Source organism: Pseudophryne corroboree, chromosome 2, assembly GCF_028390025.1.
Source record: "Pseudophryne corroboree isolate aPseCor3 chromosome 2, aPseCor3.hap2, whole genome shotgun sequence".
Classification (NCBI taxonomy): Eukaryota; Metazoa; Chordata; class Amphibia; order Anura; family Myobatrachidae; genus Pseudophryne; species Pseudophryne corroboree.
The window spans coordinates 635213916-635230430 of NC_086445.1; the positions used below are offsets into that span (position 1 = coordinate 635213916).

At 42.0% G+C, this 16515-nt stretch overlaps 1 protein-coding gene across 1 annotated transcript in view; it reads right to left on the bottom strand.

Annotated features, from left to right (window-relative positions):
• Positions 1-16515, bottom strand: part of TULP1 (TUB like protein 1) — a 253884-nt gene that overhangs the window by 111617 nt on the left and 125752 nt on the right. Inside the window, exon 5 of the mRNA XM_063957230.1 lies at positions 5055-5165. Within this exon, the coding sequence (XP_063813300.1) occupies positions 5055-5165 (111 nt within the window). The remainder of the gene's footprint in view (positions 1-5054; positions 5166-16515) is intronic.

Sequence of the window (16515 nt, forward strand, 5' to 3'; positions counted from 1 at the left end):
CCTTCAGGCTGTGTATACAAGGTGTATATGAAACATAAATGAATTGTGTGAATGTAGACACACTTTGTTTAACGCACAAAGTTATAAAAAATATTGGCTAAAATAACCTTCAGGCTGTGTGTATAAGGTGTATATGTAACATAAATGCATTCTGTGCTTAGACTTAGGTCCCATCGCCATGATATCTCATTATGGTATGCAATTATTCCAAAATACGGAAAAATCTGATATCCAAAATACCTCTGGTCCCAAGCATTTTGGATAAGGGATACTCAACCTGTAGTACAATGCTGACATTCACAATCTCAACATGAACATAAAGTTGACTTTGCCGTAATGTGGACATTGTGAATGATGACAGGCACAATCTCACCAGATTATGTTAGTTTTAGGGTTGGGCTGCAATTTGGGTTAGGGCAGGGGTGGTAAATAAACGTCTCTACTCCAGTTGCTGTGGAACTACACATTCATCATGCCCTGCCACAATTTTGCTATCAGGGTATGCTAAATTGTGGCAGGACATGCTGGGATATGTAGCGCAACAGCAACTGGAGGGCTGCACATTCCTGGGTTGGGGTCAGGCCTCAAATATGCTAAATATGCTATATCGACATGCTGACCGTCGAAATTCAGAATGTCTGCATTCTGACAATGCTGGCATTATGCTCATGTCTACATAAAATCCATGCCAACTTTCTTAATGTTGACATTCACACCATGTCAACAGTCTTGTGCCAACATTCTGAATATCCATATTTCTTACCACACACCCCTGCAAAAACCGTTCAAGAATATTATGGTCAGACTTGTAAAATGACTGATAAAATAACTCAATGCAGATTTCTTTACTGAACCTATTTCAGTCCCTACTGTCTCCCTCAGATGAGGACATTTACAATGAGCACTGGCATAAACAAAAAAAGCAAATGGATGAGATGCAAAAATTTTTCGACATATGATGTATAGTTTTTAGCACTTTTCTATATGAAAGCTATAGGACTATATATATAGGCATGTCTCTTAACATATTCACATATTGAAGTGAGAAGAGGACATCCAATGTGATTTAAGAAAAAAAATATATACAGTACCTCATTTACAAAGTGTACTGGATATGCAACACAACATACATTGTCGTATTTATAATGGGTGCAGTGTGTGCGGTGCACATGGGCCCCCAGGGTCCAGTGGGGCACACACCGCACACCCTGCACCAGTTGTTTTTAATACTTACCCTCCGGATTTCCATGGCGCAGCAGCAGCGCTGTACAAATCACGCATGCGCTGTAGGAAAATCACTGGGAAAATGGACACCACGCATTTACCCGGAGACCAGCGCATGCGCTCTAGACTCTGGGACAGTGCTAGAGTCCCATAGGGACCTGTGCTGGGCGGCCTCCCACATGTTAAAGAAAAGAGTTGTAGCTTTGCCATTTTTTGCAAAACTACAACTGAATCTGAATTAGGCCCATTGTAACATGATAATCTCCCTCTCTCCCACTCCCACTGACCTAAAATTCTCTTCCTCTATGAAAAACACCTCTTATTCCTACCTTCAGGACTTCTTACCACTTGTGGAACTCTCTACTCTGCTTGTCCAAATATGCTCTCAACCTCCAGATCTTCAACATCTCTTTCAAAACCCACTTCTTCAATACAGCAGTCAGTGCTGGATTAAGGCTTGTGGGGGGCCATGGGGCAATTAAGTTAAGGGTGCCCCTCCAATAAATTGGACCCTAAACTTGCTCCCCCCAACATCGCCACATTTACCGCCTGTATGTTACACAGTTCACCTCCTCTCAGCATCCTCTTCCCCATGCCCCAAGTACTCACCTTCTGTAGCATGCTCCCTGCTGTGCGCTCTGTGTGTGCAGACTACATACAGTGCACAGCAGCTCCCAAGTCCATTCAGCAGCAGCACGCACATGATGTGTCTTGTGATGCTGATGAGAGGACACTGCGCTGTATGCAGAGCCATGGTAGCCCCCGCCCAGCAACAGGTGTGCGAGTGCCCCCTTGTGTATGTGGGCCCTGTGTCAAAACGTCTCTGTCACTTCCCCTCCTCTAATCAGGCCCTAATAGCAATCATACAGCTACAGTTCCAATAGATTCAATTGTCTCAGCATTTCCAACTCCATATAGGCTGTAAATTCTCACCAGCAGGGCCCTCTATCCACTGTTTCATTTCTGATATCCAGTCTATAGGTAAACAGTAAAAAGGTCGACAGTCAATAGGTTGACCACTAATGGTCAACATGGTCAAGAATTTGACATGGTCATTAGTCGACAGTACTTATGGCAGACAGATACTAAAGGTTGACAGGTTCAAATGGTCAACATGACTATGGTTGACACATATACTGTATGGTCAACACATCTTTTCAAAGGTTTTTTTTTTTTAAACTTTTTCATACTTTACCATCCATGTGGACACTGATCGGGAATAGTAACCTGTGCCCCTTGCATGCAGTTCACTAGCCATGTAAGGGAATGCAGTATGCTAATTGGGGTTCCCTGTACTTTCATGGCGAAAACTACACAAAAAAAAAAAAAATTTGTCTCGACCACTTTACAATTCAACCATGTCATGTGCTGACTTTTTGCACTGTCTACATGTTACCTGTCGACCTAATGACACTGTTGAACTTTTGACCATGTCGGCCTTTTCCATGTCGACCATATAGGGTTGACCTATTGACTGTCTACCTATTTAGGGTCGATCTAATGATCCATACCCTGGATGGTATCTGGAAGGAGGGCCTTCCTACCTCTGTCTGTCTGTTTTTACCCAGTTTTGTTCTATTACTGTTGTTCTAATTGTAAAGCACAACGGAATATGCTGCGCTATATAAGAAACTGTTAATAAATAAATAAACACTAGATGGTCGACAGTCACTAGGTTGACAGGTTCAAAAGGTTGACAGTTAAATGGTCAACATGGACTTAAGTCAACAGGGTCAAAAGATTGAAAGGCAAATGGTCAATACAAAAAAGATTGACACATGGTTTTTCATGATTTTTAGGGTTAGTTACTTGGGGGATGGTTAGGGTTAGGCTGCTGGAGAGCAGGGTTAGGTTTAGGCACTTGACGGAGGTTAGGGTTAGGCTGCAGAATGGGATGGTTAGGGTTAGACAATAGGGCGGGGGAGGGGGGAGGAGTTGGGTTAGGCACCAGGGGGATGGTTAAGATTAACGATTAAAATAACACAAAATAAGTCAACCTTTTCTGTGTCAATCATTTGCATGTTGACCTTTTGTCCTTGTCAACATAAATCCATGTTGACCATTTAACTGTCAACCTTTTGACTGTCTATCTAGACACTGTGGATCTTTAAATCCATTCCCGTTTGGATGTGTTGATGCAGAACTTTTGTGTTTGCAAATAAATGAAGATTTCCACCTATATTCAGAATAAGCTGTATATATGAGCAAACTGGAGTAGGACTTTTTTATTAAAAAAACAACAACCTTTTTACTTAAAGTTGATGATGAAGACTACCATATCTTTACTATGTACAGGGTGCAATATTTCAGCCTACCCTAAATCAGAACCTGCAAAAACAATCAGTCCCCTGAAAAATATCTACAATGCTACACGTAATTATTTATTACAGTGCACACATATTCAGCAGGGAATATTTGCCCATTCATATCATCTCCTTTCCCAGTGGAGCTTACAATCTATACATTCCCTGTATAGTATTATTATTATTATTATTATTATTATTATTATTACTACAGGTTGAGTATCCCATATCCATATATTCCGAAATACGGAATATTCCGAAATACGGACTTTTTTGAGTGAGAGTGAGATAGTGAAATCTTTGTTTTTTGATGGCTCAGTGTACACAAACTTTGTTTAATACACAAAGTTATTAATAATATTGTATTAAATGACCTTCAGGCTGTGTATACAAGGTGTATATGAAACATAAATGAATTGTGTGTATGTACACTCACTTTGTTTAATGCACAAAGTTATAAAAAATATTGGCAAAAATTACCTTCAGGCTGTGTGTATAAGGTGTATATGAAACATAGATGCATTCTGTGCTTAGATTTAGGTCCCATCACCATGAAATCTCATTATGGTATCTAATTATTCCAAAATACGGAAAAATCCGTTATCCAAAATACCTCTGGTCCCAAGCATTTTGGATAAGGGATACTCAACCTGTACTACTATTATTATTACTCCTAGGGCCTGAACTAATTCTAATAATCACATCTACAGCTCTTGGGTCAGCAACACCACTATTTTCCACCACCACTCACCTTAAATTCCTAAGCAACTTAATGAACTGGCCTGATCCTGCTGTGACCGCTTTAGCGTCTTTTTATATAGTTGTTTGTGACTTTATACTATGCGTCTTATGTGCAAGATCTGAGATGTCCACTTTGAGCAGCTATAGATGCTGTAATAACACTTGGGGAGTCCTTAGACACTACCATCAGTGCACCATCGAAACTTGCATCAGCCCTAAGCTACTGCATATTTTCCATCAGAGTATGGGCTCCATTGAGAGCGATTACGCGTTGTGTACGCAAACACTTCAGCAACACGCCTAGAAGCTGGAACCTATCCTCTGCATCTGAACAGACACTTTCCAGTCACTACGCAGTAATGTCCAATACATTTTCAATACACTTCTCCATGCGTGTTTCTGAAATTGCAACTGCTCTGTATGAACATGATTGGTATGCATGCGCTGTGCAACTAAGACATATGCACAGTAAAAAAACTATGTCCAACATTGATATAGCTTACACCTATCTGCAGGACAATTGACTATCTCCCATTGGGCGCCCATTACTGACACATGCCCAAAAACAATTAATTTGATGTGTCAGCATACAACATAATCTTGATATCATCTGACAACCCCACCTAACTCCTAAAGGGAATGACGTGTAACCTATTGTTGGATGCTATTCCCTTGCAAATACTATTTGAGATATTCTATATTTAGACACAAATCTGCAATTATTTTGATTTAAAGATAATCTATTTAATGGATTAGTCTTTGGGAGTTCAAATCAGCATACTCTACCTTTCTTTTTGCCGTCATCTTTTTTTCCTCCATTTGTTTGGAATATGGCTCCAGAGTCTTTTTTCTTTGTTTTTGCTGCATTATTTTTTGCTGGAATGTTGCTCTTAATTCCTGCAAGACGAACAAAAAAAAGAATTATGATCATTTCATAAGCAATACCAACTTTGTATAAATATAGTGATGCCTTGTGCCAAGCGTGTTGTCGAAGTCGGGGAAAAATGACCCATACAAATTACACAGAGAGTGGCATTTCTCAGTGGTGACGTAAAGACGCATTTGACGTATAATGACGCACCATACTCCTTACCGTGCAAATGTGCAATCACTGAGAAATGCCATAAAGATGCACACAATCATACAACACAGTCATTGCAAGTCCAAAAACAAGGTATAAAATACACAGTAATTAGTATTTTATTAAACCAGCTATATACTTATTCCAAGGTTAAGATCAGATTGTCGCATCATATTTAGTCTCATATTAATCAGTGTTTTACCATCAGTAATCCAGTCATTACGGATTAACAGTCGTACACTGCAACTGCAAGATATGAGTAATATAAGATATGTATGGAATAAAGTGCAGAGAAAGTTGTGCATACTGGTTAGCTCAATCCAGTTTCAGAGCGGGACCCTGAGGGCAACACATGTCCTTGAAGCAAAGAACAAAGGCCCACATCATCAGGTGGACTGACCTATGAGCCGTCAAGTTATAGAGAGGTCTGGCCTCTGGACCAATGAAAGAAGATGAAACTCACTGTTGTATACACCCATTATTATACTGTATAAAATGAGGCTCCCCTGATCCATAGGCCAGTAGCTAATTTTACCAGATCATCTAGTGCCGACTGTACTCTGGATCCAAGGAGCACATGCGAATGTACAGATGTGTCCTCAAATATCGTTGCTGCGTACCGTGTAGTGGGCGCCATGCAAATCGCGCCGGCTCCTTGAGTTATAAATCCTGTTATAAGTTGCGTTATAAATGTAATGTCACGTTATAATTGTAACGTTCATACTACTTTCTGTCCACCAGATGTCACTTTTCCTAAACTGTACAGCGCATGCCTCAAATAGCCAACGGACCCTTCCTAGTGTCGCCTGCTGATTGCCTGACATTTATTGAAACCATAAAGAACCATTAATCACTTCCCTTTATAAAAAAAATTATTTCTACAAAATATAAGGCCACGCTGCCGCCCTGGTCACACAATTAATTTTGTCATTATATTGTGTACTAAATCCTGGATTTTATTAGCATAAACAGCTTTATTATCTCGGAAAGCATTTGAGGTTCAGTTGCTATCAAATGCCAAGAAATGTCTAATGCATTGTACCACTGGGTCCGTATCTTATTAATATGACTTCCAGATGGTCTCCATTGCTTTTCCACCACGCTTGGCGGATTCAATACGATTTTTTTTAACACAAATCAGACAAAATACATCACATATACACCCGGAAGACCTACTTTAACCATGGTTGGCTGTGGCCTAAAGAGTACAGTGTCCGCCCGCAATGCATGCACTCCCGGGTTCGATACCCAGTGGGTGTGCAATTATTGTTATATTTATTTATTATTTTTTTAATGAAATAAAGTTATTTGGTGTGTTGCTACTTCCCTTTATATTAAAAAAATTCCATTCTACAAAATACAAGGCCACGCTGCTGCCCTGTTCACACAATTCACTGTCGTTATATTGTGTACTAAATCCTGGATTTTATTAGCATAAACAGCATTATTATCTCATAAAGCATTTGAGGTTCAGTTTATTTATTATTTGTTAACAGTTTCTTATATAGCGCAGCAAATTCCGTTGCGCTTTACAATTAACAATGATATAACAAACTGGGTGATAACAAACAGTCATAGAGGTAGAAAGGCCCTGCTCGCAAGCTTACAATCTATAGGGAAATAGGCATGTATACACAAGGAAAGGTGCTATCTATTGCATAGTTGTCCGCCAGATTGCAAAGGTTCTTGGTGGGCTGTATGATATGGTCATACAGCAATGATGAACCGTTCGAGAGGAAGGGAATGTGAAGAATGAGAAGACATATGAGGATGTGTGGACTGTACAGAGTGGATGCAATTTGATAGGAAGGTTTATGAAAGCTATGTGGGCAGTTCTGGAATTTGCTATGCTTGCCTAAAGAGGTGAGTTTTCAGGGAATGCTTGAAGGTTTGGAGACTAGAGGAGAGTCTTATTGTGCATGGTAGGGCATTCCACAGAGTGGGTGCAGCCCAATGAAAGTCCTGCAATTGTGAGTGGGAGCGAGTAATGAGTGTGGATGAGAGACGCAGGTCTTGTGAAGAGCGAAGAGGTCTGGCTGGGAGATATTTTGAGATAAGCGAAGTGATGTACGTTGGTGTAGTTTAGTTAATGGCCTTGTGTGAGAGTAAAAGCATTTTATATTGAATTCGGTAGAATACAGGTAACCAGTGGAGGGACTGACAGAGTGGATCTGCAGATGATGAAGTCTAGCGAGGAAGATTAGCCTCGCCGCTGCATTCAGAATGGATTGTAGTGGTGAGAGTCTCGTTTTGGGAAGACCAGTTAGGAGACTATTGCAATAATCAATGCGGGATATAATGAGAGCGTGGATTAGAGTTTTAGCAGTGTCTTGTGTAAGGTATGGTCGTATTTTGCATATGTTTTTTAGATGCCTGTAACATGATCTTGAGACAGATTGAATGTGGGGAACAAAGGACAGATCAGAGTCAAGGATGACACCTAGGCAGCGAGCTTGTGGGGTAGGGTAGATAGTCGAGTTTTCAACAATGATAGAGATATCAGGGTGGTACCAAATATTAAGTTTGAGGTGGTGAGATGTCATCCAAGATGAAATGGCAGAAAGACATTCAGTGACACGGTCCAGTACAGATAGGGACAAGTCAGGGGAGGAAAGGTAGATTTGAGTATCATCTGCGTACAGATGATACTGAAATCCAAAAGAGCTGATTAGTTTACCAAGAGATAAGTTATAGATAGAGAAAAGCAGAAGACCCAAGACTGAGCCGTGCGGTACTCCAACTGAAAGAGGTAGCGAACAGGAAGTAGATTCAGAGAAGCGAACACTGAAGGAGCGATTAGATAGGTAGGATAGGAACCAAGAAAGGGCTGTGTCTGTAAGACCTAGGGATTGTAGTTGGTGATTAAATGCTGCGCTCAGCCCTATTCGTTGTGTGGGTGTCTCCTATATATACAATAGGAAAATGGCCAATGTGTAGAAATATGGACCTTGCACAATATATGTAATAAATCTTTACTGATCAATTCAAAAAGTAATTAATGACATAGATCTTCCAAACAAATGAGAAATATAAGTAACGTAAGGATTAAATGCAGTTAATCCTGCAAATAAATTAAAAGTAAAGTAAATTAGAGTATAATGTCCCTCAACAAGTGATATTAACCTCCTGGTCAACACGGTAATGTGAGCGGTACCTGACCCTTGGTGAGTGACCAAAGAGACTAAGGGAAACACAGTCTTGAATGTCCTTCGGACGGCGGCGTCTGTACTAGGGATTGTAGTGTCTGTATGAGAAGTTGCTATCAAATGGCCAGAAATATCTAATGCATTGTACCACTGGGTCCATATCTCATTAATATGACTTCCAGATTGTCTCCATTGCTTTTCAGCCAGGCTTAGCGGATTCAATACGATTTTTAAAAAAAATGCAAATCAGACAAAAACACATCACATATACACCTGGAGGGCCTACTGTAACATGGCTGGCTGTGGCCTAACGAGTACAGTGTCCGCCTGCAATGCGTGCAGTCCCAGGTTTGATACCCAGCGGGCATGCAGTTCTTGTTATTTTTTTATGTATTTTTTTTTTTTTAATGCAATAAAGTTATTTGGTGTGTTGCTACTTCCCTTTATATAAAAAGTCCCCTGTTTACTCAATTAATTTTTTCATTATATTGTGTACTAAATCCTGGATTTTATTAGCATAAACAGCATTATTATCTTGGAAAGAATTTGAGGTTTAGTTGTTATCAAATGGCCAGAAATATGTAATGCACTGTGCCTATCTCATTAATATGACTTGCAGATGGTGTCCATTGCAAAATTCTCTTCTACAGTAATCTATGCCACGGTATGATGATGCGCTATTTACACTGTATTGTTCACAGTCTAGGCAGCTCCCTACACTACAGTATGCAACTCAATGCAGGCTTCTGCACCTCCCCCCATTGATCACTCATTAGTATTCTTTCCCACTGAGCTCACTGTATGCCTGTACCAAAGCACCTCCCCCAGCCATGCTGCCGCCCGTTCACGCTAGCTATTGATATTGTCCTGGATTTTTTTTAGCATAAACAGCATTACTATCTCGTAAAGCATTTGAGGTTCAGTTGCTATCAAATGGCCAGAAATATGTAATGCATTGTACCACTGGGTCCGTATCTCATTAATATGACTTCCAGATAGTCTCCATTGCATTAAAAAAAATCATATTGAATCCACCAAGCCTTGCGGAAAAGCGATGGAGACTATCTGGAAGTCATATTAATGAGATAGGGACCCAGTGGTGACAATGCATTACATATTTCTGGCCATTTGATAGCAACTGAACCTCAAATGCTTTGCGAGATAGTAATGCTGTTTATGCTAAAAAAATCCAGGATTTAGTACACAATATAATGACAATATCAATAGCTAGCGTGAACAGGCAGCAGCGTGGCTGGGGGAGGTGCTTTGGTACAGGCATACAGTGAGCTCAGTGGGAAAGAATACTAATGAGTAATCATTGGGGGAGGTGCAGAAACCTGCATTGAGCTGCATACTGTAGTGTAGGGAGCTGCCTAGCTGCCTAGACTGTGAACAATACAGTGTAAATAGCACATCATCCTACCATGGCATAGAATACTGTAGAAGAGAATTTTGCAATGGAGACCATCTGGAAGTCATATTAATGAGATAGGCATGGGTGCATTACATATTTCTGCCCATTTGATAGCAACTGAACCTCAAATTCTTTCCAAGAAAATAATGCTGTTTATGCTAATAAAATCTAGGATTTAGTACACAATATATTGACAAAATGAATTGAGTGAACAAGGCGCCAGCATGGCCTTGTATTTTGTAGAAGGGGACTTTTTTATTTAAAGAGAAGTATCAACACACCAAATAACTTTATTGCATTAAAAAATAATAAATAAATACATTAAAAAATAACAATAATTGCATGCCCGCTGAGTATCGAACCCAGGAGTGCACGCATTGCTGGCAGACACTGTACTCATTAGGCCACAGTCAACCATTGTTACAGTAGGCCCTCCGGGTGTATATGTGATGTGCTTTGTCTGATTTGCATTAAAAAAATCGCATTGAATCCGCCAAACCTGCGGAAAAGCAATGGAGACCATCTGGAAGTCATATTAATGAGATACGGACACAGTGGTACAATGCATTAGACATTTCTGGCCATTTGATAGTAACTGAACCTCAAATGCTTTATGAGATACTAATGCTGTTTATGCTAATAAAATCCAGGATTTAGTACACAATATAATGACAAAATAAATTGTGTAAACAGGCCAGCAGCATGGACTTGTATTTTGTAGAAGGGGGCTTTTTTTTTTTATAAAGGGAAGAATGTGATTGGCCAGCCTCTCACAGATCACTGCCTACTACCTCAGCATTGTATTCAGCAATCTAGTCTTACGGTGCAGCATTCCCCACCCAGAGGTTAAACTGTGTATTACATGGCGTGACACACAACGCACACCATAACGTTATTTGCGACTCAGGACCCTAAATAGTGCGCTATGAGCAACGATGTATGAGGATACATCTGGATGTATACTGGCTGTTAACGCTGACTATGATATATTGAATGTATAAATGTATGCTTGTAATATTGTTGGAATACCTTTTTAATCAAATGTACCTGAGCGTTGGACCTCAGCAGAACTATGTGTGTGCGATCACTTGTTTTCTCTAAGGGACATAGTGCTGTAACATTCAGCGTACTTTTATTGTAGAGTAAAAAGACACAACTTGTGTCTGCTGTATATATTATTACTTGTTATTTATGTTAAAGAAATAAACTGAACTTCACAGTGTAAATGCCATTTGTATGCTATTATAGCCATGGAATTTGGTCTTTTTCCTTTCATTTTCTTGTTTTTTGAATTGTAGTCTTCATTAATTTGGTTTTATTTACACAGAATATATCATCTGTACAATTTTTATAAGCTGAAACACACAGCCTGCTGTAAAACTAGAAAATGTAATGTGGATCTAGTCCTTAATAGCCACATATTCCTTAGTTTACCACATTATAACATTATAAATTGTTAGTGTAGGTTCCCATTAAACACTCAAGTTGCTACTTAGTACATAAACTAGAGATGAGCGGGTTCGGTTTCTCTGAATCCGAACCCGCCCGAACTTCATGTTTTTTTTCACGGGTCCGAGCGACTCGGATCTTCCCGCCTTGCTCGGTTAACCCGAGCGCGCCCGAACGTCATCATGACGCTGTCGGATTCTCGCGAGGCTCGGATTCTATCGCGAGACTCGGATTCTATATAAGGAGCCGCGCGTCGCCGCCATTTTCACACGTGCATTGAGATTGATAGGGAGAGGACGTGGCTGGCGTCCTCTCCATTTAGATTATAAGAGAGAGAGATTTACTGGAGCTTAGGACTAGGAGGAGTACTGTAGAAGTGTAGAGAGTGCAGAGAGTTTACTAGTGAGTGACCACCAGACAGTGCAGTTTATTTATTATATCCGTTCTCTGCCTGAAAAAAGCGATACACACAGTGACTCAGTCACATACCATATCTGTGTGCACTGCTCAGGCTCAGCCCAGTGTGCTGCATCATCTATATATATTATATATCTGTCTGACTGCTCAGCTCACACAGCTTATAATTGTGGGGGAGACTGGGGAGCACTGCAGTGCCAGTTATAGGTTATAGCAGGAGCCAGGAGTACATAATATTATATAGTGAGTGACCACCAGACAGTGCAGTTTATTTAATATATCCGTTCTCTGCCTGAAAAAAGCGATACACACAGTGACTCAGTCACATACCATATCTGTGTGCACTGCTCAGGCTCAGCCCAGTGTGCTGCATCATCTATATATATTATATATCTGTCTGACTGCTCAGCTCACACAGCTTATAATTGTGGGGGAGACTGGGGAGCACTGCAGTGCCAGTTATAGGTTATAGCAGGAGCCAGGAGTACATAATATTATATTAAAATTAAACAGTGCACACTTTTGCTGCAGGAGTGCCACTGCCAGTGTGACTGACCAGTGACCTGACCACACTGACCACCAGTATAGTTAGTAGTATACTTATATTGTGATTGCCTGAAAAAGTTAAACACTCGTCGTGTGACTTCACTTGTGTGTTGTTGTTTTTTTTATTCTATAAAAATAAAACTCATTCTGCTGACAGACAGTGTCCAGCAGGTCCGTCATTATATAATATATAATATATACCTGTCCGGCTGCAGTAGTGATATATATATATTTTTTATATAATTTATCATCCAGTCGCAGCAGACACAGTACGGTAGTTCACGGCTGTGGCTACCTCTGTGTCTGCACTCGGCAGGCAGTCCGTCCATAATTGTATACCACCTAACCGTGGTTTTTTTTTCTTCTTTATACATACATACTACTACGACATCTCTTTATCAACCAGTCTATATTAGCAGCAGACACAGTACAGTACGGTAGTTCACGGCTGTGGCTACCTCTGTGTCTGCACTCGGCAGGCAGTCCGTCCATAATTGTATACCACCTAACCGTGGTTTTTTTTTCTTTCTTCTTTATACATACATAGTTACTACGACATCTCTTTATCAACCAGTCTATATTAGCAGCAGACACAGTACAGTACGGTAGTTCACGACTGTGGCTACCTCTGTGTCTGCACTCGGCAGGCAGTCCGTCCATAATTGTATACCACCTAACCGTAGTTTTTTTTTCTTTCTTCTTTATACATACATAGTTACATAGACATCTCTTTATCAACCAGTCTATATTAGCAGCAGACACAGTACAGTATGGTAGTTCACGGCTGTGGCTACCTCTGTGTCTGCACTCGGCAGGCAGTCCGTCCATAATTGTATACCACCTAACCGTGGTTTTTTTTTCTTTCTTCTTTATACATACATAGTTACTACGACATCTCTTTATCAACCAGTCTATATTAGCAGCAGACACAGTACAGTACGGTAGTTCACGGCTGTGGCTACCTCTGTGTCTGCACTCGGCAGGCAGTCCGTCCATAATTGTATACAACCTAACCGTGGTTTTTTTTTCTTTCTTCTTTATACATACATAGTTACATAGACATCTCTTTATCAACCAGTCTATATTAGCAGCAGACACAGTACAGTACGGTAGTTCACGGCTGTGGCTACCTCTGTGTCTGCACTCGGCAGGCAGTCCGTCCATAATTGTATACCACCTAACCGTGGTTTTTTTTTCTTTCTTCTTTATACATACATAGTTACTACGACATCTCTTTATCAACCAGTCTATATTAGCAGCAGACACAGTACAGTACGGTAGTTCACGACTGTGGCTACCTCTGTGTCTGCACTCGGCAGGCAGTCCATAATTGTATACTAGTATCCATCTCCATTGTTTACCTGAGGTGCCTTTTAGTTGTGCCTATTAAAATATGGAGAACAAAAATGTTGAGGTTCCAAAATTAGGGAAAGATCAAGATCCACTTCCACCTCGTGCTGAAGCTGCTGCCACTAGTCATGGCCGAGACGATGAAATGCCAGCAACGTCGTCTGCCAAGGCCGATGCCCAATGTCATAGTACAGAGCATGTCAAATCCAAAACACCAAATATCAGTAAAAAAAGGACTCCAAAACCTAAAATAAAATTGTCGGAGGAGAAGCGTAAACTTGCCAATATGCCATTTACCACACGGAGTGGCAAGGAACGGCTGAGGCCCTGACCTATGTTCATGGCTAGTGGTTCAGCTTCACATGAGGATGGAAGCACTCAGCCTCTCGCTAGAAAACTGAAAAGACTCAAGCTGGCAAAAGCACCGCAAAGAACTGTGCGTTCTTCGAAATCCCAAATCCACAAGGAGAGTCCAATTGTGTCGGTTGCGATGCCTGACCTTCCCAACACTGGACGTGAAGAGCATGCGCCTTCCACCATTTGCACGCCCCCTGCAAGTGCTGGAAGGAGCACCCGCAGTCCAGTTCCTGATAGTCAGATTGAAGATGAAGATGTTGAAGTACACCAGGATGAGGAGGATATGGGTGTTGCTGGCGCTGGGGAGGAAATTGACCAGGAGGATTCTGATGGTGAGGTGGTTTGTTTAAGTCAGGCACCCGGGGAGACACCTGTTGTCCGTGGGAGGAATATGGCCGTTGACATGCCTGGTGAAAATACCAAAAAAATCAGCTCTTCAGTGTGGAGGTATTTCAACAGAAAAGCGGACTAAAGGTGTCAAGCCGTGTGTTGCCTTTGTCAAGCTGTAATAAGTAGGGGTAAGGACGTTAACCACCTCGGAACATCCTCCCTTATACGTCACCTGCAGCGCATTCATAATAAGTCAGTGACAAGTTCAAAAACTTTGGGCGACAGCGGAAGCAGTCCACTGACCAGTAAATCCCTTCCTCTTGTAACCAAGCTCACGCAAACCACCCCACCAACTCCCTCAGTGTCAATTTCCTCCTTCCCCAGGAATGCCAATAGTCCTGCAGGCCATGTCACTGGCAATTCTGACGAGTCCTCTCCTGCCTGGGATTCCTCCAATGCATCCTTGCGTGTAACGCCTACTGCTGCTGGCGCTGCTGTTGTTGCTGCTGGGAGTCGATGGTCATCCCAGAGGGGAAGTCGTAAGCCCACTTGTACTACTTCCAGTAAGCAATTGACTGTCCAACAGTCCTTTGCGAGGAAGATGAAATATCACAGCAGTCATCCTGCTGCAAAGCGGATAACTGAGGCCTTGACAACTATGTTGGTGTTAGACGTGCGTCCGGTATCCGCCGTTAGTTCACAGGGAACTAGACAATTTATTGAGGCAGTGTGCCCCCGTTACCAAATACCATCTAGGTTCCACTTCTCTAGGCAGGCGATACCGAGAATGTACACGGACGTCAGAAAAAGACTCACCAGTGTCCTAAAAAATGCAGTTGTACCCAATGTCCACTTAACTACGGACATGTGGACAAGTGGAGCAGGGCAGGGTCAGGACTATATGACTGTGACAGCCCACTGGGTAGATGTATGGACTCCCGCCGCAAGAACAGCAGCGGCGGCACCAGTAGCAGCATCTCGCAAACGCCAACTCTTTCCTAGGCAGGCTACGCTTTGTATCACCGCTTTCCAGAATACGCACACAGCTGAAAACCTCTTACGGCAACTGAGGAAGATCATCGCGGAATGGCTTACCCCAATTGGACTCTCCTGTGGATTTGTGGCATCGGACAACGCCAGCAATATTGTGTGTGCATTAAATATGGGCAAATTCCAGCACGTCCCATGTTTTGCACATACCTTGAATTTGGTGGTGCAGAATTTTTTTAAAAACGACAGGGGCGTGCAAGAGATGCTGTCGGTGGCCAGAAGAATTGCGGGACACTTTCGGCGTACAGGCACCACGTACAGAAGACTGGAGCACCACCAAAAACTACTGAACCTGCCCTGCCATCATCTGAAGCAAGAAGTGGTAACGAGGTGGAATTCAACCCTCTATATGCTTCAGAGGTTGGAGGAGCAGCAAAAGGCCATTCAAGCCTATACAATTGAGCACGATATAGTAGGTGGAATGCACCTGTCTCAAGCGCAGTGGAGAATGATTTCAACGTTGTGCAAGGTTCTGATGCCCTTTGAACTTGCCACACGTGAAGTCAGTTCAGACACTGCCAGCCTGAGTCAGGTCATTCCCCTCATCAGGCTTTTGCAGAAGAAGCTGGAGACATTGAAGGAGGAGCTAACACGGAGCGATTCCGCTAGGCATGTGGGACTTGTGGATGGAGCCCTTAATTCGCTTAACAAGGATTCACGGGTGGTCAATCTGTTGAAATCAGAGCACTACATTTTGGCCACCGTGCTCGATCCTAGATTTAAAGCCTACCTTGGATCTCTCTTTCCGGCAGACACAAGTCTGCTGGGGTTGAAAGACCTGCTGGTGACAAAATTGTCAAGTCAAGCGGAACGCGACCTGTCAACATCTCCTCCTTCACATTCTCCCGCAACTGGGGGTGCGAGGAAAAGGCTCAGAATTCCGAGCCCACCCGCTGGCGGTGATGCAGGGCAGTCTGGAGCGACTGCTGATGTTGACATCTGGTCCGGACTGAAGGACCTGACAACGATTACGGACATGTCGTCTACTGTCACTGCATATGATTCTCTCAACATTGATAGAATGGTGGAGGATTATATGAGTGACCGCATCCAAGTAGGCACGTCACACAGTCCGTACTTATACTGGCAGGAAAAAGAGGCAATTTG